The 23,113-nt window shown below is 47.7% G+C and overlaps 1 protein-coding gene across 1 annotated transcript in view; it reads right to left on the bottom strand.

The window, feature by feature from the left end:
- Nucleotides 1–619: 619 nt before the first annotated feature.
- P3H2 (prolyl 3-hydroxylase 2) overlaps nt 620–23,113 on the bottom strand; it is a 117,641-nt gene continuing 95,147 nt past the window's right edge. Inside the window, exons 7-15 of the mRNA XM_028731831.2 lie at nt 22,921–22,961; nt 21,071–21,165; nt 15,582–15,709; nt 14,133–14,228; nt 10,832–10,982; nt 9,617–9,734; nt 8,494–8,569; nt 6,252–6,392; nt 620–3,627 (exon numbers count right to left, since the gene is read on the bottom strand). Coding sequence (XP_028587664.2) covers nt 3,535–3,627; nt 6,252–6,392; nt 8,494–8,569; nt 9,617–9,734; nt 10,832–10,982; nt 14,133–14,228; nt 15,582–15,709; nt 21,071–21,165; nt 22,921–22,961 — 939 coding nt within the window. The 3' untranslated portion in view covers nt 620–3,534. The remainder of the gene's footprint in view (nt 3,628–6,251; nt 6,393–8,493; nt 8,570–9,616; nt 9,735–10,831; nt 10,983–14,132; nt 14,229–15,581; nt 15,710–21,070; nt 21,166–22,920; nt 22,962–23,113) is intronic.

Here is a 23,113-nt window from a genome sequence, read left to right as displayed (position 1 = left end):
TTTCCCCCTCCATCATCCACACAGTAGCTGTGCAACGAAGTTACCAAACCTGTCCGGGTCCCGCCCTGCCCCGCTCAGCCCAGGGTGGAGCAGCATTTGGGATCAGCTAGATTCCTGCAGCGCTCCGTGGCTTACCTCCCAGGGACAGATTTAATAATCCGTTGACTTCAGACTCAATGCGCTGTGTTGTAAATAAATCTTTCATCCTCTCGAGGTGTGGCAGACGGTTCGGCAGAGTTCCCAACCTCACAGCGAAGGCTCCTTTCCTCACCCCGGAGCTCTGTGGGCCGGGAGGGCGTTTTCCATCCTTGGGGCTCGATTAAGCAGAGCGCGTACCTGCACAACTGCTCACGGTCCTCCAAGGCACACACACACACACCCCGCCGCCACAACACATTCCTTCTATCTGCGGTATTCCTTACAGGTGCACTGTGTGCAGCAATAGCGCCACCTGCTGACTGCGGACGGAATAGCGACACAACGCCCTTCAATACAGTTCACCGTTGCTCACTTCACTCAAGGCTAGGAAAGATGGCCGTGCCACCATGACGGGCTCTCCTGCCTCTCTCCCTTTGCCAAGAACTAAGAAGAGACAATAAAAACAGAGGGGACACGTAGGTCTGTTTTCTGAATTTTGTTTATTCCTCCCGGGCTTAGACACAGCTCTGGGGATGAACATCAAACGCTCCTCAGCATCTCTGCAGGACTCTGGCTACCTCTGCGGCATGGAGGAGCCAGAGGGCTGGGTGGGTGCAAATGGGTTGCCAGGTTGTGTGCATGTTTTAAGGAAAGGGGAATGAGGAATGAGGGCCTGCGGGCTGTTTACACCAGCGATGCCAAGACCCTCCAGCCGAGAAAATGACAAGGAACTGAAGGTTGGAAAGACCATCTCAGCCACATGATGAGGAAGCTACCTGAGCTGTTGGATGCAGGGATGCAAATATGGCCAGCAGAGGGGGACACAAAGAGACAGCTTGAGAAGCACAATTCTACTCCATCCTGCCCTCTTGTAGAAGCTTCCCATCGGAAGCTGCCTTCTACTGAGTCGGGTCGTTCATCCAGCTAGCTCAGTACTGGATACCCTGACTGGGAAAGACTCTTCCGTGTTTCAGGAAGGACTCGTTCCCAGCCCTTCCTGGACATCACCAGGAACAGACCTTCTGCAATGCAAGGCAGAGGCTCTCACCACTGAACTGTGGGCTTTCTGGAGAACAGTAGAAGCAACCTGCTGGATCAGGCCCATAGCCCACCTACTGTGGAACCTGTTCTCACAGTGGCAGACCAGATGCCCAATGGGAAACCCTAAAACAGGACTCAGCCTCCTCCTCCCTGAATTTGTCCAATCCTCTTCTAAAGCCATCCAGGTTGGTGTCCATCTCTGCCTCCTCTTGGAGATGAGGGCCATCAGTAGCTACTAACTTCTGAATCCCAGTTGCAGGAAACCACAGGAGGGCTGCTCTTGTGATCGGGTCCTGTTTGCAGATTTCTGGTCGGCCACAGTGAGAACAGGAAGCTGGACTAGAAGGGCCACTGGAAGGCAGTTCTTATGTTCTTTGTGAGTTCCATAGTTTAACTCCGGGCTGCAGGGAGAAGCGCTTTCTTCTGTCTGCCCCGAATCTTCCGAAGGTTCAGCTTCATGGGGTGTGCAAGAGCTCTCGTTCATTTCATTCAGCTCACCTTAAAAAGGAAATTGTTGAAGCTGACAGTCAGAAAAGTGTCAGCGAAACGATCAAAGGCGTGGAGTGACTAATTCATTTGGGACTAATTCGTTTAGAGAAAAGGCGAGTAAGGGGTGAAATGATAGAGGTTTATGAAATTATGGAGAAAGTGGATTAAGAAAAGTTTCTCTCCTTCTCTATTATGTTCAGTGGAGCTTGTACAGAAGTGGAGCTTATGCAAAAGAATTTGGGTGTGTTTGTGACACCAGATCGAAGGACCGTGTGTGTGCTAACACAAATCCACAGGTAGGAGGTTTCACGTTGAAAAGTCTTGCGAATAGCAATGCCATCTAATGGCTTTCCTTCACAGGCTCAGTGCATTTTACGTAAGGATTCCAGTGTTATGTTTCCTCCCACCTGCGTAAGGAAAAGCTTCAGCCATGTGACAGCATCTGAACTGTTGGTTGGGATTAATTCCTCATCCACTAAGAGAGGTAAGACAGAGGTGGTCCCCGCCTCAAACTCTTCCATTTTACAAACTGGAGAGATTTCATATTAATTTGCAGGTTATCCATCCCATGAGATTCTGGCATAAGGATCAGAAGAAACGTCTTCATTCAGCTCATTGTTAACGTATGGAACTCACTGCTTCAGGATGCCATGGGCTTTACCAAAGGATCAGATGATTCCACGGGCTCTGTAGATCTCACAGTACATGACTGTGTACAAAGAGGCAGTCTGTCAAAGTGCCAGAATTGGAAGAACAAAAACAAAAGGGGAGATTCTCTCTAAATTCGTTGGCAGTTGCCTTAAACCAAGTCAGACTATTGAGGCCACCTTCAAAGTGCCAGCTGGTCCCATGAGGACTTAAGAAAAGCCTGCTGGATCCGATCACTGGCCCATCTAGTCCAGCATCCTGTTCTCACAGCGGCCAACCAGATGCCTCTAGTAGTCCTTGGCAAGCCCTCTCTTCCTCCATGAATTTGTCCAATCCTCTAGTACAGGCACATCCAACTTCCAATAGACTGTGATCTACTCACACTATTAAAAAAATTGGCAGTGATCTACCTATTGGATTGACCAAAGTTCTTGAGCTTTTTTTGGAGAACCTTCACCAAAGCTCTTGAGCTTTCTTTAGGGGAGGGTTGACCACAGCTGTTGAACTTCTTTCCCTTTTTCTTTTGGGTCAATCGATCTGGATCATGCAATCAACCAGGATCAACCATGGACACCCTGCGATTGACCGGTAGATCGCAATTGACATGTTGGACATGACTGCTCTCGTATAGCCACATGGGCTGGTGGCCATCTCTGCCTCCTGGTTTAACTCTGCGCTATGTGAAGTAGTCCTTTCTGGCCTCTGGCCTGAGTCTCCCAAGCTCCATCTTCATGGGACGTCCAGTGGGCCAGAGCAGAGACTGCATTTGGGCTTTTGGGAAAGCCAATGAAGACACTCATAACTGAGCCCTGCCGAAATCTGGGATTAGGAGGAAGGTGTCCAAGACAAAGGAGGCAACTTGGAGGTCTAGAGACTCTTTCTTCCTGATGCCACTCAAAGGCGAGAGCCGGTGCTGGTCTGGGGTGCTGAAGGTGGTCCGCGGCTGAGAGTGTGGGGTGCCGAAAAGTGCAGGGGGTCCTGAGCAGAGACTTCCGGGGATCGCCAGGAGAAGCGTGTCTCCGGGAGCTGAGGGCTGAGCCCAGCGCAGGAGGAGGAGGAGGGGGAGAAAGCCTGGGAACCCCTCCAACATTCCCTGTGAAACCTGTCCGTTAATTTATACCGAGGATTTGTACAAAAATAAAGGGTTCTGCTGATAAGATTTAGAACAAATATTAAATAAATATTCTCTCTTTTTAAATGGCGTGTCCGTGGCCTAGTTCATAGCTCGTCTCTGGGGTTGATGCCAGATTCATTGGGTCCGAGGCGCTCCTGGTTCAAGGCCGCAATGACTTCGTCGGCTTTGATCCGCTCCTGGAGGGAAGGAGGGAGAGAAGAGGGAGTCAGGAGGGCCAGGGAGTGTGGAGGCTGGGTTCTGAAGGAGGGTCCACCACGTCCCAATGGATTCTGTGGCTGGGGGATGTGGTGGTGAATAAGGGGGTCTCTCAGTCCTAAGGACGGGAGGGGGGGCAATCATAGAATCACAGAATCACTCCAACAGTGAGGATTGGGCCTGTTACATCTACCTCCCTGAAGCTCAGCACCGACACCCCACAGGGATGTGTGCTGAGTCCCTACCTGTAATCATTGTGCACATATGACTGTATTTCATCTGATCCATCCCCTGTAATTATTAAGTTTGCAGATGATACCACCATAATGGGTCTAATTACAGGTGGAGATGAATCAGCGTACAGGGGGGAGGTTCAAAAAGTATCTACATGGTGCCTAGAGAATAACTTGCACCTAAATATTAGCAAGACAAAGGAGATGGTGTTGGACTTTCAGAGGAAGAGAGGGGAACTAGCCCCGTTGTATATTGGGGTGTCTGTGTGTGTGAAGAGAGTCTCTTCCTTTAAATTCCTGGGAGTTTACCTTAGTGAAGACCTCACTTGGAAAATCAACATAACTCAGGTGGTTAGGAAGGCCCAACAGAGACTCCATTTCCTCAGGGTCTTGCGAAAGAACAATGTTAAACAACAATTGATAACCTCCTTCTACTGGGCCACAATAGAAAGTGTCCTCTCATGTTGTATCACAGTGTGGTACGTTGGCTTGACGGACAGAAAGTCTTTACAGAGGGTGGTGAACACAGAACATGATATCATGGGCTGTCCCTTGAGTCCACTAGATTACATCGCAAGGGATCGTTGCCTTAGGAGAGCGAGAAAAATTCTCAGGGACAATTCACACCCCGGCCAACACCTCTTTATCTTCTACCCTCGGGCAGGAGATATAGAAGTATAATCAGTCGTACCAACAGGCTAAAAAACAGTTTCTATCCGTGGGCTGTTAGGCTGCTGAACGGAAAATAATATAGTGCAACTGACTTTCAGGGTTGGTGTGTTGTGCAACAAACACAGAGTGCAATTAGACTGAGTGTATGGGGAGGGAGGCTCGGTTAATTTCATTCTACACAGGTTGTACATTGACAATAAAGGTATTATTATTATCATCATCCTCATAGAATTGCAGTGTTGGAAGGGACCCTGAGGCTCATCTACTCCAACCTTCTGCAATGCAGGAATTGCATGATGATAATAATGCTACAGACGTCCGCTTAAATTAAAAGTGCTTAAATTTGGCTGCATTGCAGCTTTTGCAGTAAGGCTGCTGTTCACGTAGCGTTGCCATTTTCAGCCACAGACTAAGCTCAGAACTCTTCTTCTCTGCTTGCTGAAGAGCTCTGTGTGACTCAAAAGCTGGAATGTGCTTTCATCAAGTTGTGTGTTGGTCCACAACTCCCTACTGCGTTCTCTTTCAAAAGCTATATAGTGAAGTACGTACATTTCGGGAGATGTGTCCCGGGTTAATTCTACAAACAGACCACCAGGTGTCAGCAATACCCTAATCTAAGTGAACTTTGTCTCCCTGGTCATGTTGTGCGGATGCCTGATGATCGTCTTCCAAAGCAACTACTCTATTCCGAATTTAGAAATGGAAAGCGTAATGCTGGTGGTCAACAAAAGAGGTTCAAAGACTGTCTCAAGGCAAATCTTTAAAAATGTAGTATAAACACTGACAACTGGGAAACACTGGCCTGCGAGCGCTCCAGTTGGAGAATAGCCTTTCCCAAAGGTGTCATGGCTTTGAAGACACTCGAACTCAGGACGCAAGGGAGAAACATGCTAAGAGGAAGGCACGCTTGGCAAACCCTCACTGGGGTCAACTCCTGCCTGGACACCAATGTCCCCACTGTGGAAGGACGTGTGGATTCAGAATTGGCCTCCACAGACACTTACGGACTCATTGTTTAGGGAAGTTATTAATGTGTGACATTTTAATGTATTTTTAATCTTTGTTGGAAGACGCCCAGATGGACGGGGTACAAATAAATTATTATTATTATTATTATTATTATTATTATTATTATTATTATTATTAAAACCGTGTTTATGGAATACAATCTTACTCACCAAAGAAGAAGAATCTAAGTGATGCCCTATCAAATACTAGCTGGATTTGACAGTACTGTAGTAATAAACTTGGTTCCCATTATGTCATGGATCAGTTTTGAAAAGGTTTGCAGATCAAAACCAGCAGCTGAATATTGTGTGCGCAACATTTATTCATTTATTTATTTCATAAAATGGACACACATCTTGATTGTAAGGGGGAAAGGATAAAGATAAAAAAAGAAAATCAAGGAAAAAATTGGCTTGGGATATGCACCAGTCGAAGACCTTTCTGCTAATTCCCTTTGGATAATAGGAGAGGCATTGTACCTAAGCCAGGGCAGTATCTTTGCAGCAGATTTGTGCCTATTTTAAAAAAGAGGAAAATGAAGATAGTGAAATAAATTGCTGGCATACTAGCACCAGTGTGGGTCTGATAGCTCTCTCCTTTCCATCCGGATTCATTGGACGACCTTTCTCATCGAGTGAGAGAGATCCTGCAGGCTCTCTTCTCCCATGTAAACGTGATAACGAAAAACTCACCAGTTCCCGGTAGAGAGGGTTGAGGGTGAACCACAAGGCAACCGCACACCGCTGGCCTTTGGTCACAGCCTTCACGCCATGAGGATTCTCCCCACCAGATGAAAAGCTGATCATGCGCCCACATTTGGGTTTGATGGAGGCCTGGGAAGCAGAGAAAGGGCAGGAAATGTTAGCGGACATTCCTCTTTCTCTTCCCAAGGGTTTGGAATCAGGAGCCTCTGATTCTGGAGTCAGCATATGACTGTCCTGACTAGTAGTCACCATTGGCCTTATTCTCTGGGGACTAATCCCTCTTTAAAGCCATGCAAATAGCAAAAGAAGAATGGCAGATAAAATTAATGGACTACGCAGAATTAGGTAAAATGACAGGAAGGATTAGAAACCTGCGGGACCAGAGATTCACAGAAGATTGGAAGAAATATACAAACTATTTGAAGAGCAACTGTAATCAACAAATTACGCTAGTAGGACTACAAGAAGTTTTGTAAGGAGAAATATATGAAACATTGCAAAGTAGAGAAAGAATAGAGATGTTAGTTATGAGACTTAAATGCAATAGTGAAGTAAGAAATGTATATTAAGTGAATAGACTGGAAATTTTTCAGATGTGATTGATGGAAGTCAAAAAATTGTATAAGATGTAAAAGTATGTTTAATTACTGTTGGAAATAATATATTTTAAAAAACTAATAAAAAATTATTATATATACTAAAAAAGTCATTCAAATAGGTGGCCACCCCACCCCCTACATCTTGCAGCTGGGCATTTCACAGTTTAACACTGCAAATAAGAACTTCCTTTCGTCTGTCTTGAATCCCCCACCTTTCAGGTGCGTTGGAGGATCCCCACTGGGTTTGAGTTTTACAAGAGAGGGAGGAAGACCTCCTCTCTCTGTAATCCCTCTACGCCAGAGCTTGCCCAACTGTGTGTCGAGACACATCAATGTGTCGGCTGCGAGTTTGTCATGCGAACGTTCCCCGCGCTCCTCCCTGGAAAGGGGTTAGTTCAGCCTCTGGTTTGATAGCAAAACTGAATTACAGTGGAACCTCAGGTTAAGTACTTAATTCGTTCCAGAGGTCTGTTCTTAACCTGAAACTGTTCTTAACCTGAAGCACCACTTTAGCTAATGGGGTCTCCTGTTGCTGCCGTGCCGCTGCAGCACGATTTCTGTTCTCATCCTGAAGCAAAGTTCTTAACCTGAAGCACTATTTCTGGGTTAGCGGAGTCTGTAACCTGAAGCGTCTGTAACCCGAGGTACCACTGTACTGTGTCGTGAAACCATGCATGTCTAAAAAGCATGTTTGGAAAGCTTTTATCTGCTCCATGCATAATCTTATGTGCCTCTGTCCCCTTGCACCACTTCCCCTAAAACCCCAAAGCCCCAAATACTGTTGCCTTTCATGGTAGGGGAGCAACCTATGGTTAGCATCTGGCACAGAGCTCTTCCACAATGCTCCCTTGGCAATCTCCCCCTGAGCTCGTTCGGAGGCCTCTGCCTTGCTGGCCCTTTCCCACCTGGCCTGGGAGAGTGGAATGCGGACTGACTCCAGCTACAAAACCTGAGGCTGTTGTGAAGGGCCTCAGAAATAGAAATCCCAGCATGCTGTTATCAAAGCAACTGTTACAAGACATAGCAGGCAGACAAGACAGGCAAGGCCGTAGCAGGCAGACAAACAAAGAATGAGTAAATTAAGAAGTGTTAACCTTCAAAAGGAGAAACATGGAATGTTAGAGCCTGATTGGATAAGAATGTAAAGTCTCACTCTCTGGGGTTTTTTTGTATAGTCTATAAAAAGTGGGCACACCCTGATTGGGGCGTGCAGATTGCGAGATGGTTGCGCTGGACCTTTGCTTTGCATATGCATTTCAAATAAACCCTGTTATACCCTGCAAGGACGTTTGCCACTTTGTGTGAATCTGTGCTCCAGGGACACAATAGCAGATATGGAACAGGTCCAACATTTCAACAGATTCTCGGGCTGGAGTATTGTTTCCTGGGGGTTGAGAGAGCTGTTGCTGTTATTGATATTATCGTTGTATCTTTAGTTTTAGATCTTATGATTTACATGGAAGTTGTTTCTATTTGGTTGTGTACTTTTTGATGTGTGTTTTTTTATTGTTTATGACTTCTGTTATGTTTGTAATTATGTAAATCTTGCCACGTTGTAAGCCGCCTTGAGCATAGTTTCAAACTATGGAAAGGCGGCATACATATTAAATGAGGATGATGGTGATGCTCACCGTCACAGTCTTGGCATCCATCTCGGTGAAGATAAATTCGCCCCCTTCGAAATCGCTGTTCATGTACAGGAGGGCACTAGCAGGAGAGAAAGCGGGAAGGTTAGACTCAGCAGAGGGAGCCTGGTCCCAACCTGCTCTGAAGAAAGTCCCTCTCATAGTGCCGGAAGTGGAATTTCTGTTCGTCTCATTATCAGGGTGGTCCCCGTTGTGTCTGGAAAAGTGCCGTCTAACCACAAAACTGGTAAGAAACGGTTTAGGAGGAACACTGACTGTTAAAGTAAAAAAAACATCTCCAGAGAAGGCACAAGGCGGGTTCTGCATGTACGGTAAAAATTTGCTGACTAAAGCAACATTTCAATGTTCTAGCGTTTGTCCAGTCTTTCAGGTTTCTACTGGAAGACCGGACAAATGCTAGAACATTAGCAATGGCAAAGTTTTTATCGGTGGTTGCAAGAACCAATGATCCCTATATTCTGAACAAAATGCTTGTTTAACCTGGAGGTAGGCTGTATGAATTGTGTATTGCTTTGTAACGATTTGTTGGGTCTCTGTACTGTAATAAAGATTGATGATGATGATGATGATGACATTTCAAGGACTTGGTTGGAGTAAGATATTGGTGTTGGTGCTGACCTTAAAAGCCCTAAACGGCCTCAAAGGCCCAGTATACCTGAAGGAGCATCTCCACCCCCATCATTCTGCCCGGACGCTGAGGTCCAGCTCCGAGGGTCTTCTGGCAGTTCCCTCGCTGTGATAAGCAAAGTTACAGGGAACCAGGCAGAGGGCCTTCTCGGTGGTGGTGCCTGCCCTGTGGAACGCCCTCCCACCAGATGTCAAGGAAATAAACAACTATCTGAAGTTTAGAAGACATCTGAAGGCAGCCCTGTTTAGGGAAGTTTTAAAGGTTTGATGTTTTAATGTATTTTTAATCTTTTGTTGGAAGCCACCCAGAGTGGCTGGGGAAACCCAGCCAGATGGGCGGGGTATAAATAATAAATAATTATTATTATTAGGTGACGGGGTGGCAGAAAGTGGTTGGGGAGTGCATGAATGGCTTAGACGGTGTATATATTTTTTCCTATACAGAGAATTTCCCATGGAAATTGCGGGTTCCCAACCCTACCTGTAATCTCGGAAGGTATAAGCGGGGGGCTCTTTCCAACACTCATTGGCTTCCGGGTCCAGGAGGCAATTGTCAGCATGGATAGGGTGGCTGAGGTCATTCCTCCGCTCCTGGTGGCCTGCAGAGAAAAGGGAGGTTCAGCCTTGCTGGCAATCTCTCATTTCATCCCAGGTCTCACTAAATAAACGGCAACAGATTACCGTATTTTTCGCTCTATAGGACACACTTTTCCCCCTCCAAAAATGAAGGGGAAATGTGTGTGCGTCCTATGGAGCGAATGCAGGGGGGAGGCAGGCAGGAAAAGCCCCCAAAAGCCGCACACAAGCTCCGCGCAGCTCTTGCGGGCTTTTCCTCAGGAGGGAGAAGGGACGCAGCCAGTCAGTCCCTTCTCCCTCCTCGTAGAAAAGCCCACAGGAGCCGCACACTCCTTAAAGGGTGCACGGCTCCTGTGGACTTTTGCGGGAGGTGGGGGTATTGCCATAGCCAGTGCGTCCTATGGAGCAAAAAAATACGGGTATTTCATTGTTGCTGTGCAAACTACTGAGTCATGGCTGGCCATATTTTCAGTAATGTATGCATTGTTATGCAAGCTTTCCCTTAATACACACAATTCTGTTCGCCTTATTTACCTAGAGAATTGTATTCACATTCTTCTGGAGGATTTCAGAGGACAGCTGTGTTTTGCTTTACATGTCGTTTCACAAAGCACAGATTCCCTCCAAGTTCATTTATTTCATTTGCTTAGTGAATGCTCACAGTGCTTCATATCTCCACAGAAATCTCCAAATGGCTTACAAATCCCAGCAAACAAGAATCAGCAAATTATTGGGGGGGAGCCACATAAACCTATAGTGAGGAGGCGACCTCCTTCGCTTCCTGACAGTGAGAGCTGTTCGACAGTGGAATTTGCTGCCAAGGAGTGTGGTGGAGTCTCCTTCTTTGGAGGTCTTTAAGCAGAGGCTTGACAACCATATGTCAGGAGTGCTCTGATGGTGTTTCCTGCTTGGCAGGGGGTTGGACTCGATGGCCCTTGTGGTCTCTTCCAACTCTATGATTCTATGATTCTATGATTCTATGATTCGAGCCCGAAGAATGCCTCTACCATGGATAATTCTGCAATTCTGCATTCTAAGTAACGTAATTCAATCGACATCTCTGAACAGCATGCAGGAGTGAGGTTTGGCAGACTGGAAAGTTTTTTGAGGCGGGCCTTACCTGACAGAGCCGTCCGGCACACCAGGTGCGTGTAGGAGAAATAGAGGGTGGAATTGAGCCTGAAGTACGACTCCACGATCCTGCGGGCTTTCTCACTGACATCGTAGAAGAGGCGGGCGCTCCCCAGGGGAACTCTCCCCTCATAGCCGAACTGAGGGCAAACCAGAGTGCAATTGTTCCTTCAGTTCCAAATCCAGCCCACCTTCAACCAAGGATGTGGAGAGCTTCTCCTCAGGGCCGTCTTAAGCATATCTGACGCCATGATGCAAAGCTCCCTCTGGTGCACACTCAGACTCTGGTTTCCCAGAGTTGTCAACCTTTTTTTAGGGAGGACGGCACTGCCAGCAGGGCTGGAGGCGGGCAGCAGCTGGAGGGCGGCTACTCTGGCGGGAACGAGGCAGAGGCTGGATGCGGCACCAGCTGGATGCTCTGTGCTGTGGTGGCCACGGCAGATGGAGGCTCTAGGTGCAGCGATGCTTCAGCGCAGCATGGCGTAGGAGGACGAGGGTGGCAAGCTGATTGCAGGAGGCGCCACATCCAGCCTCTGCCTCTTCCCTGGCACCCTCCAGAACTTGGTGCCCTGGTGCCCTGTGCCACTAGCCTCTATTGGTAAGACGGCCCTGAGAGAGAGACACAACTCAGGAAGAAGTAGCTGGTAGGTGTTTGGGGGAAACAAAGCCATGTTGCTCATGATTAACCGCCTCTTGCCTCTATGGGGTGTCTCCTACATCAGAACACAAGAAGAGCCTTGCGGGATCAGGCCAAGGCCCTACCTCTCCCAGCATCCTGTTCCCAACCAGGGGTCAACCAGTTCCCCACAAGAAACCCAAGGGAAGTTTTAAACACAAAAGCACTTTTCCCCCTCCTTGTGGTTGCCAATAACTGGGGTTCAGAAGCATCGCTGTCTCCATCCTGCCTAGGAGCCACTGAACAGCCCCCTTGTAAGGCGCGGAGAGTCCTCCTTTCCCTTTGGTAGCTTCACAGGTAAGAACTAAAAAACAGTTGATATGTTTATAGACCTTTTATTGAAGCATCATGTTGCAAGCACCAATATACAGCTCTCTGCAAGGAGGGGAGTTGCCTACTCTAAACCCTCCTTCTGACATCTGCAGCATTTTAGGTGCCAACGGGGAGTTCCTCCCTCCCTCTGCCTCCTTTGCTCTCTGATACGTCCGGACCTCCGAGTCCGTTGTGATGGGAGAGGTTCCCCACACTCTCGATTGACGTCTCTTCTAGCTGTCCCCTCCCTTCTGGCTCCCTTGTCATTATCTCGCAACTAGGTAATTCCTCCCTAACCTGTTCAGCTTCTGTCTCTCTCTCTGCTTCTGAACACACTATGGACGGGGGGGGGGGTGACTCTTCCCCCTCCAGCTCTCCATCAGAGAGAAGCTGGTCTGCCATAGAATGCATTCTGTGCGACTGCCATAAAACTTAGGGAACAAGCTGTACTACCAAATGATTAAGGTTTTAAATGACAATTTTAGGTTATATTTTAGTGATCAAGATTTCATATATATTTTTAACTGCCACTCTATCTGAATTGTCTCTGTTATACCCAATTCCAATTCAATGTATCCCTGTTGTGTTTTATGGTTTTCCTGATATTGTAAGTGACCCGGACGACTGGTCTGTGACCGTAATAATAAAATTCATTCATTCCCCAGTCCTCGTCATCAGACCATTCCCTGACACCTCTCCTCCATGGATCCATCTGATCCTCAATGTAAGCCATCCCGGTTGGTGGCCGTCACTGTGGCAGGGAGTTTCGTTGTTTAACTCTGTGCTGCTCTTGAAGAAGAACTTTCCTTTTATCGACCCTGCGTTTTTCAACGGTCAGTTTCGTTGGATGTGCACGAGTTCTAGTGTTCGGAGAGAGGGAGGAAAACTTCTCCCTATCCGCTCTCTCTGTGCCATGCACAGTTTCTTAAAGCGCTATCGCAGGGGTCAACAAGGTTTATCTTGCCTGGGCCGGATCGGTCCCTCAGAGATTCCTCTGTGGGCTGGATTGCGCATGTGCGTGAGCCCACAATTTTCGACGTCTGCGCAGATGCGATTTTTGGCACCACGGAAGGGAGTCCCCATGCCGTGCTGCTTTAGCGCAGCATGCGAGTGGGCAGCTCAGTTTGAGGGCGGCTCGTGGGCCGGTCAAATGACCTTCGTGGGCAGCTTCTGGCCCTTGGGCCTTAGGTTGCTGACCCCTGTGCTATCGTGTCGCCTCAAAGAGCTCATCCACACCACTGTTTGCCTCACCACTTTTCCCTGGGGAACTCATGGTTTACCGCTGAATTGGACCAAACGGAAATTGGGTTTTATGCGGATTGCTGTTTGTTCTGATTGAGCACTAGAGAATGGGTTTCCCCGGGGAAAGCTGCAGGGTAAATGCAAAGCCTTTTGGACCCATTCAATCTAGGCATAGGACAAGTGGAAATGTGCCCTTATTCACCTTTCCTCTAAACTGAAATGTCCCAAACACTGCAACATTTCTTCACGCCAGCGCTGAGGTCCAGCTCCGAGGGCCTTCTGGCCGCTCCCTCCCTGTGAGAAGTGAGGTTACAGGGAACCAGCAGAGGGTCTTCTCGGTAGTGGCGCCCGCCCTGTGGAATGCCCTCCCATCAGATGTCAAGGAAATAAACAACTACCTGACTTTTAGAAAACATTTGAAGGCACCACGGAGAAGCTTTTAATGTTTGATGTTTTATAGTGTTTTTAATATTCTGTTGGGAGCCGCCCAGAGTGGCTGGGGAGTCCCGGCCAGATGGGTGGGGTATAAGTAATAAATTATTGTTATTATATTATTATTTATTCACTCCATTCCCTCGGCCATTTCGACTGCCCTTCTCTGAACCTTTTCCAAGTCTATCGTATCCTTTTCGAGGCGAGGCAACCAGAACGGCGCACAGCATTCCGAATGGGGTTGAGCCATAGACCTCTGTTTCTCTGCTCCTGCCCTATACCATAATCTTTGTTGGAAGCCACCCAGAGTGGCTGGGGAAACACAGCCAGGTGGGCAGGGTACAATTATTAAATTATTAAAAATGGTATTAAAAATGGTATTAAAAATGGTATTAAAAATGGTATTAAAATTATTAAATTATTAAATTATTAAATTATTAAATTATTAAATTATTAAATTATTAAATTATTAAATTATTAAATTATTAAATTATTAAATTATTAAATTATTAAATTATTAAATTATTATTATGCTGCCGGGGTTGGATCAGAAGCTAAAAGAGGAATCCTAAGATCCCAGGTAAGAAGAGAGTCCAGTCGCCTGCAAGTTGAGCAGCAACCCTCATACCTTGAGAGCTTTGAGGACGGTGGCCCCTTCGAACTTCTCGTTGGGTGTGTGGGGTGACGTCTTCCCCCGGTACCCATCTCCAGCCAGCAGAATTCCCTGAAACAGAAAAAGGATATCAGGATTATTCCAATATGTTGACGTAACATTGGACTTTCCAGCTTCTGAGCTTCAAGGATGACACCAAGGGATTCCATCCACTTGGAAAGTCATTGCAAACCTCAGAGAGATGAATGGGAGAGTCTGCAGGGAGCAACCAGCCTTTCCCATGGGGCGCAAGCTGCAGAATGTCTAGGGCAGGGGTTCCTAGAGTGGGAAGTGCTGCCCCCTGGGGGCTGGAGGTATTACTGTCAATTGAAATTGCATTTATACAACTGGGTTTTTTTAAAGGATATAACGATATGATACAATAATCTTTATTGTCTTTGTCCCATACAGAAGAACGAAATTGAAAAAAATTACATAAGACATTCAAAACCAACAAGCCTGCTATCCCAGCTATCCCAGCCTGGTCAGCCCCCTAAAAACTCTGATACCCCACAATTAAATACAATATACTCCTTGGTCGCAGTCTGACCAAACTGCGGGAAGCAGTGGAAGATAGGAGTGCCTGGCATGCTCTGGTCCAGGGGGTCACGAAGAGTCAGACACGACTAAACGACTAAACAACAATAACAGACTCCTTACACTGCATTTAAAAGCAAAATCGCACTTGGATAGAAACCGTTTCTCAGGCGGCTAGTCTTAGTCTTCCAGAAGGCAGAAGCTGAAAGAGATCATTTCTGGGGTGCGCACTATCCTGCGCTATCTCTGCAGCTTTCTTGTGGCACCTGGAAGCATAGATTTGATCCAAGGTGGGAAGAGTGCACCCAATTATTCCCTCCGCAGTCTTTACAACCCTGGACAGCATTGTTTTTTCCCTGACTGTGCAGCTCCCAAACCACACACACAGACCATAAGTTAATACACTCTCCACAGTACAATGGTAAAATGCCATCAACAGGTCCTTTGGGAGATTGTTTTTCCGGAGGATTCTCAGAAAATATAACCTCTGCTGTGCTCTCTTCATCAGGTCTTTGCTGTTTTCTCCCCAGGTTACATATTGTGCTATGTATGGATGTTCCGTTATTTTATCCCTTTGTTCTACACAGCCCAGTGGTCTTTTGACACTGGGCAGTACGTCAATTTCTTCAGCAAATATTCAGAAAGCTGCTGCCACACCATTTGGCAAAGGTAGGTGGACGTTGGGTGCCAAAACACCTGCAGGCCATCAGGTTAGGGCAGGCTGGCTTTGCTGCAAAAATCTGCAAGCCTTAAAGCCCCACGAGACTTGCAGCCAAGGCAACAAACATCCTCACTCCATGCCCCAGCTGTGGACAGAATAACAGAAATAATTTGCATTCCTGTGCATGCCCCCAACTTCTCTTGCACCCTGAGTCACCGGTTACTCACATTGGCGACACGGTGCAACTCCTGACACTCGTCCTCTGTGATCACGTTGTCCAGCAGCACCCTCTGGGTCCCGTTCAGCTGCTCTGAGTTGTACACAAACTTTACATCGTTGAAGAGGAGGGGACCGCCTGGGAACAGACAGAGCGAGAGAGATGGAAAATCACTTTGCAAGAGGAGTTCGCTTTTGTTTCTCTCAGCCCTCAGATACTTAGCTGGGAGCGGCTTACGCAGAGGAGAAAGACAAAGGCCATGAGCCATTCAACTGACTCGGATGCCTTTTTTGGGATTCCTGCACGGCAGGGGGTTGGACTAGATGACCCCAGGGGTCCCTTCCAGCTCTAACATTCTACGATTCATACAGGGCTCTCAGCCATCACTGAGCCGAGCAATTTTCCTCCTCTGCAAACAATGCCAGAACACCTGTAGTTTTCAGTAACAGACCAAGATCTAAATCACACACTTCAGAACTTGATGATGGTGGTGACAACGATAGGCTTTTCACATGGTGAGGATCAGCCCACAAAAGTGTTAAGTTGTGTGGTCAGAACACAACTGAACTGAAGGGATCAGCCAGCCTGCTTATATAGAGCTCCACTAGAACGCAACAGTAACCATTTTCTGTAACTATCCAATCACTGAACGTCACTTTCAACCCCTTATTTGCATATGTGGACCTGAGTGAAAACTATCTACAGTATCCCCCTGCTGGGCCAGGGTGAGAACTTCAGTACATAACAAAAAGCATCAGTGAAAGTCAGCAGGAGGCTCCAGCACAGCTGTGGCTGGACCAGAGTTGCATTCTTGTTGGATGCAGCTCTCACCGTAGCTTAAATCTGATAATAGAGTTGTAGGCTTGGAAGGGGCTGCAAGAGTCATCTAGTTTAGACCCCTTGCAATGCAGGAATCCCATCTAAGGAAACCTTGACAGACAGCCGCCCAACCTCTGCTCAAAAACCTCCAAGGAAGGAGAGTCCACAACCTCCCGAGGGAGACTGTTCCACTGTCAAACAGCTCCTATGGTCAAAAAGCTCTTCCTGATGTTTAGTTGAAATCTCCTTTCTTGTAAGTTAAAGTTGTTGGTTCAAATCCTCACCTCCAGAGCAGGCGAAAACAAGCTTTTTATATATATAAATTTTTATTAGTTTTTTAACATATCATTTTCAACAATAATTAAACATACTTTTATATCTTATACACTGGGAGCCAGTGTAGGTCTTTCAAGACTGGAGTTATGTGGTCTCGGCAGCCACTCCCAGTTACCAGTCTAGCTGCCGCGTTCTGGATTAGTTGTAGTTTCCGGGTCACCTTCAAATGTAGCCTCACATAGAGCACATTGCAGTAGTCAAAGTGGGAGATAACTAGAGCTTGCACCACTCTGGCGAGACAGTCTGCGGGCAGGGAGGGTCTCATCCTGCATACCAGATGGAGCTGATAGACAGCTGCCCTGGACACAGAATTGACCTGTGCCTCCATGGACAGCTGTGAGTCCAAAATGACTCCCAGGCTGCGCACCTGGTCCTTCAGGGGCACAGTTGCCCCATTCAGGACCAGGGAGTCCTCCACACCTGCCCACTTCCTGTCCCCCGAAAACAGTACTTCTGTCTTGTCAGGATTCAACCTCAATCTGTTAGCCACCATCCACCCTCCAACTGCCTCCAGACACTCACACAGGACCTTCACCGCCTCCACTCTGGAGGATTACATTCCACGCAAATTGCAGAGCAAGCTTCTTTTCCAGAGAGTAGGACCTCTGAACCAATGGATTCAAATGACAAGAACGGAGATTTCGACTACACCTTAGGAAGAACTTTCTGGCAGTAAGAGCTGTTTGACAGTGGAACAGACTCCCTCGGGTGGTGGTGGACTCTCCTTCCTTGGAGGTTTGTAAACAGAGGTTGTATAACCATCTTTCCTGGATGCTTTAGCTGAGATTCCTGCCTTGCAGGGGGTTGGACCAGATGATCCTCACGGTCCCTTCCAGTTCTACAATCCTATGATTCTATGATTCTGCTGTCCAGAAAACAGGGCAGAGAGGAAGGATACTTACACAACAGAGCCTTCCCAAAAGAATTAAAAAAGAAAACAAGGGCAATTAGAACAGCAGCCAGCTGGCTTTTGTGCATTTATTTACAAGGCTGCTAAATCAGCATATTGGAGGAGAGGCTTTTCCGGGGGGGGGGGGGGGGGAATATCACTTTATGCCAAAATTGTTGAGTAGAGGACCTGGAACTGAAGCCAAGATCAGAGGCAGCAACAGCAGGATGGGAATCTGGGGGAAGAGTTTTGGGGCTTTCTGTTTTCCCCTCTGACTTTTCAGAAAACAGATGGGTCCACATTGCCTGAAATGCTCAGCCTGGAATCTTTCAGGAGGGAGAGAACACGCACAGACAGACACACAGAGATGAACACACACACACAAAGCTAATGGACTTTTTGTACCCTGGCCAGTATAAACCATCTTCCGTTTTAGCTGAACCGTGTTGCCTTTTGTGCAGGGGTTGCAGATTTGGACAAAGAGCCCAGCGTGGCCTGAAATACGCATCAGTGTCACTGTGGGTCTCTAGAACTTTCCATGAGGTCATGTGGGGTCTTGGGCAAAACTCTCACATAGGGTTGGCTTTCCTCCTCAGCAGTGTTGTGGGGTATTGCTATGGTTCAGGGTATCAATGGAGCGGGATGCAATCTGCAAAATGCACACACACACAACGCACACAAGGGATTCTTGGCAATGCGCTTTTCCACATTCCAGAGATGCCCACAGATGCAAGAGGAAGAGGACAGAAGCCTTTGTACGGAGGGGTGGGGGCCCTGAGGCAGTGGGCACTTCTCAGCGGCCAGCTCCCATGAACCTGAGAGAGGCCTCCTCACACGTAAAGCCCTGCTTATGCACGCAGTGTGTTGCTTCTCAGATCAGTGGTATGCAAATTGGACTGCAGCGCCCCTGGGGCGAAGTGGGGTTCCCTAGCGTGGTGCAAAGAGACAAGGAGGCAGCAGGGGGCGCTGGTGGTACAAATGACTATCAGACTTTGAAATGCTGGTGGTCCATAGGGGTGGGGAAGGTCTCTCATGTATTGGGGCCTAACCCTAGCCCGTATAATTAAAGCTCTGGTTTTCCCAGTAGTGATGTATGGAAGTGAGAGCTGGACCATAAAGAAGGCTGATCACTGAAGAATGGATGCTTTTGAATTCTGGTGCTGGAGGAGACTCTTGAGAGTCCCATGGACTGCAAGAAGATCAAACCTCTCCATTCTGAAGGAAATCAGCCCTGAGTGCTCACTGGAAGGACAGATCGTGAAGCTGAGGCTCCAAGACTTTGGCCACCTCATGAGAAGAGAAGACTCCCTGGAAAAGACCCTGATGTTCGGAAAGATGGAGGGCACAAGGAGAAGGGGATGACAGAGGACGAGATGGTTGGACAGTGTTCTGGAAGCTACCAGCATGAGTTTGACCAAACTGTGGGAGGCAGTGGAAGACAGGAGTGCCTGGCGTGCTGTGGTCCAGGGGGTCACGAAGAGTCGGACACCACTAAACGACTAAACAACAACATGATTCCATGATTCTATGGTTCTTCCTATGTTCTTAAGCAGGTCAGCTCCACTTGGTCAGTTTTGCCACGGTTTTCAGGGCTGCAAAGGGCTCCTGAAAACTGATTCAAGCTGAGCAAAACCTCCTCATCCATACAACTCAGCGTTTCAATATAAAGGGAAGGCATTCCGTTACACTCAAAGCCACTGGAAGGAAAGCAGGCAGCTCTGCTAGTAGTAGAAAGAACTCATAAGGGAGGTCAGCCGTGAGCCAAGATGGGCTTCAGCGCAGCTGGTTAACCTCCAATCATTGTCCATAATAACAGGTCTGTGTCTGGAAAGGAACCAGCCCTGTGTTTTTCTGACCGCATGCGGAATCCATGGCTGGTTATTGGGTGTTTTCCATAGCTTGGGTGGGGTCTCCGAGTGCAATCTAGCAAATCAGCCACGCGCCACGGGAAACTCTGCGGGAGGGAAATTTGCGATTGTCAGAGAGAGAGAGGCCTTTGCCCTTTTCTCAGGCGCACAAAGGGGAGCGGTTGCCTCGTCATACCAGACGGTTTGATAGCAACCAAATAAAACAGAGTGAAATAAATCTGCGAGAGGAGAAGACGAAAGCCAGGCATTTGGAGACGATTGGCCTCCTTGCATGCCGGAACGAAAAAGCGAACCAGATGGGAGGAAGGTGGGACAGCCCTAAATCATGCCCAATTTGTCTAGGCTTGCAAAATTGCAAGGGAGGGGGGAGATATAGGAAGCAGGGGGAGGAATAAAGAGGATGACGCTGCGGAACGTTTCTATCAAAACTGGCTTTGCTGTCACAGCAGAATTGCACCAGAAGATGGCAAGATAAGAGCAATCTTTGGGTTTCCCGCTCCTGTGGACTTCATCTACATTACAAAGTAGCAGACGGGCTCTATCCAGGCACCACAATAAAGGGAGATCACAAACATTCAGAAGTCTTATTCACACATTACACTATATAATAATAATATTATATTACACTACATTAAAGGTAAAGATAAAGGGACTCCTGACCATTAGGTCCAGCCGTGACCGACTCTGGGGTTGCAGCGCTCATCTCACTTTACTGGCTGAGGGAGCTGGCGTACAGCTTCCGGGTCATGTGGCCAGCAGGACTAAGCCATTTCTGACAAATCAGAGCAGTGAACGGAAACGCCGTTTACCTTCCGCCGGAGCGGTACCTATTTATCTACTTGCACATTGACGTGCTTTCGAACTGCTAGGTTGGCAGGAGCAGGGACCGAGCAACAGGAGCTCACCCCATCGTGGGGATTCGAACCGCCGATCTTCTGATCGGCAAGTCCTAGGCTCTGTGGTTTAACCCACAGCGCCACCCATGTCCAACACTACATTACACTAATCCAAACCTGTAAGAAACTGATCTTTTAATGTGGCGGCCAGTGTGCTAACTTGAATAAAATATTGGGGAGGGGGGTAGGTAAGCCCCACCCCACACAATTGATCACATGACACAGTACACACATCCTATTTGACGACAACACCCATCAACTTGGGGGGGGGCAGCCCTTCAAATATTTTGGACCCCTCTGCCCCTAGGAGTTGGCTCCTATGGTGATAGCACCTTTGGAACTCCCTGCCTATTGACGTCAGGCAGGTGCACTTTTCAGAGCCTGCTAGAACATTTTGGTTTTGGACAAGCTGACCCAGATATCTGGAAAGCTGGTGTGTTTTTAGTCTGTTGCAGGTTTTAAGTCTTTTGGAGCATTTTAACCTTTTTTACCAACAATTTTGCAGCTTCGTTCCTTTCATAACCTGCTTTGAGGTTCTTCAACGATTGAGCGGCATATAAATTTAATGAAACAATAAAGGAAACCATGGCATAGCACGAGTGGTGTGAGTTCCTAGGGAGCCGATTGCAGCTGCTTTGCTCTAGCCAAAGTTTCTCCTGCGGTCGGCAGCTGCCGGTGGACCGAATCTTACCTTCCCTGAGCTCACGGTCCAGTCTGGGCACAGTCTTCTTTCCTACTGCCTTCCCAGAGCCGTCTGCGTTGTCGCTCAGGACCCCTGAAGGAATCCTGCGGAGCAGAAGTCACAAGGAATTATGGGTGCGCAGTAATGGCGGGAGACAATTCCCCATGGTGCATTTGTTGAACACTGACATGCAGTGGTGGTAAAATGAGAAGGAGCTGCCCCCCAGCACAGCACCCCCCCCCTAAAGGCTCCCCTCCCCATAGTGTTGATAATGGCAGGTTTCAGCAAGATCTCATGGAGACTACAAGATTTTGCAAGATCCTGCTGGAAGCCGCCCCTGCAGCTTCTGCACCAGCGGCGGAGGCAAGGAAGGGTGCCTGCAGCTGCGCTCCCCCCTTGGTTTTGCCACCTGAGCTGCCTGCCTGAGCCCACCCTCATGGGTGAACCTGTCAGTTTGCATTTCTCGGTGCAGAAAGTATTGATCTGATGTGTAGGGATCTTTCCTATTTTACTTAATACAAGAGGATTCTAGAAGCTACTAGGAGCTTCTCTGTGTGAGAGAAGCAGGCAGAAGGGTCATGGTTGTTTGGGTTATACCTTCTAGGAAGCTGGTTTGAATTGATTCTCTTATCTCTTCCAATTAAGGTCATGCTGACTATAAATATAGACCAAAGAAAACCCCGTGTTGCAAAACAGAACACTCTGAATGTCGCAACAGGGTACTCCGAGCACACCTTACTACAGTCATACCTCATGTTACGTCCACTTCTTTCAGGTTATGTCCCGCGGTGACCCGGAAGTACCGGAAAGGGTTACTTCCGGGTTTCACCGCTCACACATGTGCAGAAGTGCAAAATGACGTCACGCGCATGCACAGAAGCGGCAAATCACAACCCGCACATGCACAGACGCGCCACTGCGGGTTGCACTCTTTTCATGTTGTGAACGGGCCTCCGGAACAGATCCCGTTTGCAACCAGAGGTACCACTGTACACTGACCAGCTTACTACACTTTTAGTGATAGCTGATCCATGGCCATTTGATGTACCTTTGGGGTCTATTAATTTGCTGATGAAGATTTATCATTGAAACAGTTCATTATTCTGGAAGAACTGTCCTGTCTGCTGCTGTGCTCGGAGCACCCTATTGCGACCTTTGGAGCACCCTTCACATCATGTTTGTAGGATATTGACTGTGGAAAGGCCTTCTGCCTTCATTGCAGTGATCTTTGACAGTGACATCCCGCTCCTACCATTCCTGTTCATGGAACATCTATTTGACTATAAATATAGGCCAGGAGGAGCCTGGGTTTTGCTTTCCTCTCTATGTCTCTCTTCCTTCTGCTATGGTGTTCTGTTTAATACTAAACCTTAGCACAGCAAAAGCAAGACAGATAGAGTGAGGAAAGCAAAACCCAGGCTCCTTCTTGCCTATATTGATAAATATCATGCCACAAACATGGCAGCCACACACAGTCACCCCCTGAAGGGAATCACTGTTTGCCCTCTTCTCCCAGGCCTTGAAATACGCAACCATCTCCCAGGCAAAGGGAATCCCAGAAAGGCAGTTCTTCACCACAGAACTCTTCACTTCTTCCCACGGCTACATTTTTATTTCATTGAATCAGAGAATTGAAGAGTTGGAAGGGATGCTGAGGGCCACCTCCTCCAATGCCCTGCAACGCAAGGGATGACAACTTCCGTGTGAAAAGGGGATTGAAGATTTCCTGCTCCCTGAAGACTGGCAAGAAATTCTCCAGGTCCCCTGTGTGTGTGTGTGTCTGTGGCTTGAATAAAAAAAGGTGGCCCATTTGTACGGAGTATTCCCCATGGATCCGTGTCTCGAATGTGGCTGCCTACCTGTGCTCATCTTGCCGAGCCCCAGAGATGCTCCAGTACGTCTGAAACGAGACAGAGATTTGTTATATTAAGGGGGGGGGATTCTCTCATTTGACAAGCTGGTTTATATTAAGGATACCAAACTTCCCCATTTCCCAGGGACAAGTTCCCAGATTTACAGATCAGTCCCCTGACAAAATCCTATCATTCCTAA

The sequence above is a fragment of the Podarcis muralis genome, chromosome 6 (genome assembly GCF_964188315.1).
Source record: "Podarcis muralis chromosome 6, rPodMur119.hap1.1, whole genome shotgun sequence".
Classification (NCBI taxonomy): Eukaryota; Metazoa; Chordata; class Lepidosauria; order Squamata; family Lacertidae; genus Podarcis; species Podarcis muralis.
The sequence above is the reverse complement of the archived record's forward strand: the minus strand, read 5'-3'. Positions and strand labels throughout refer to the sequence as shown.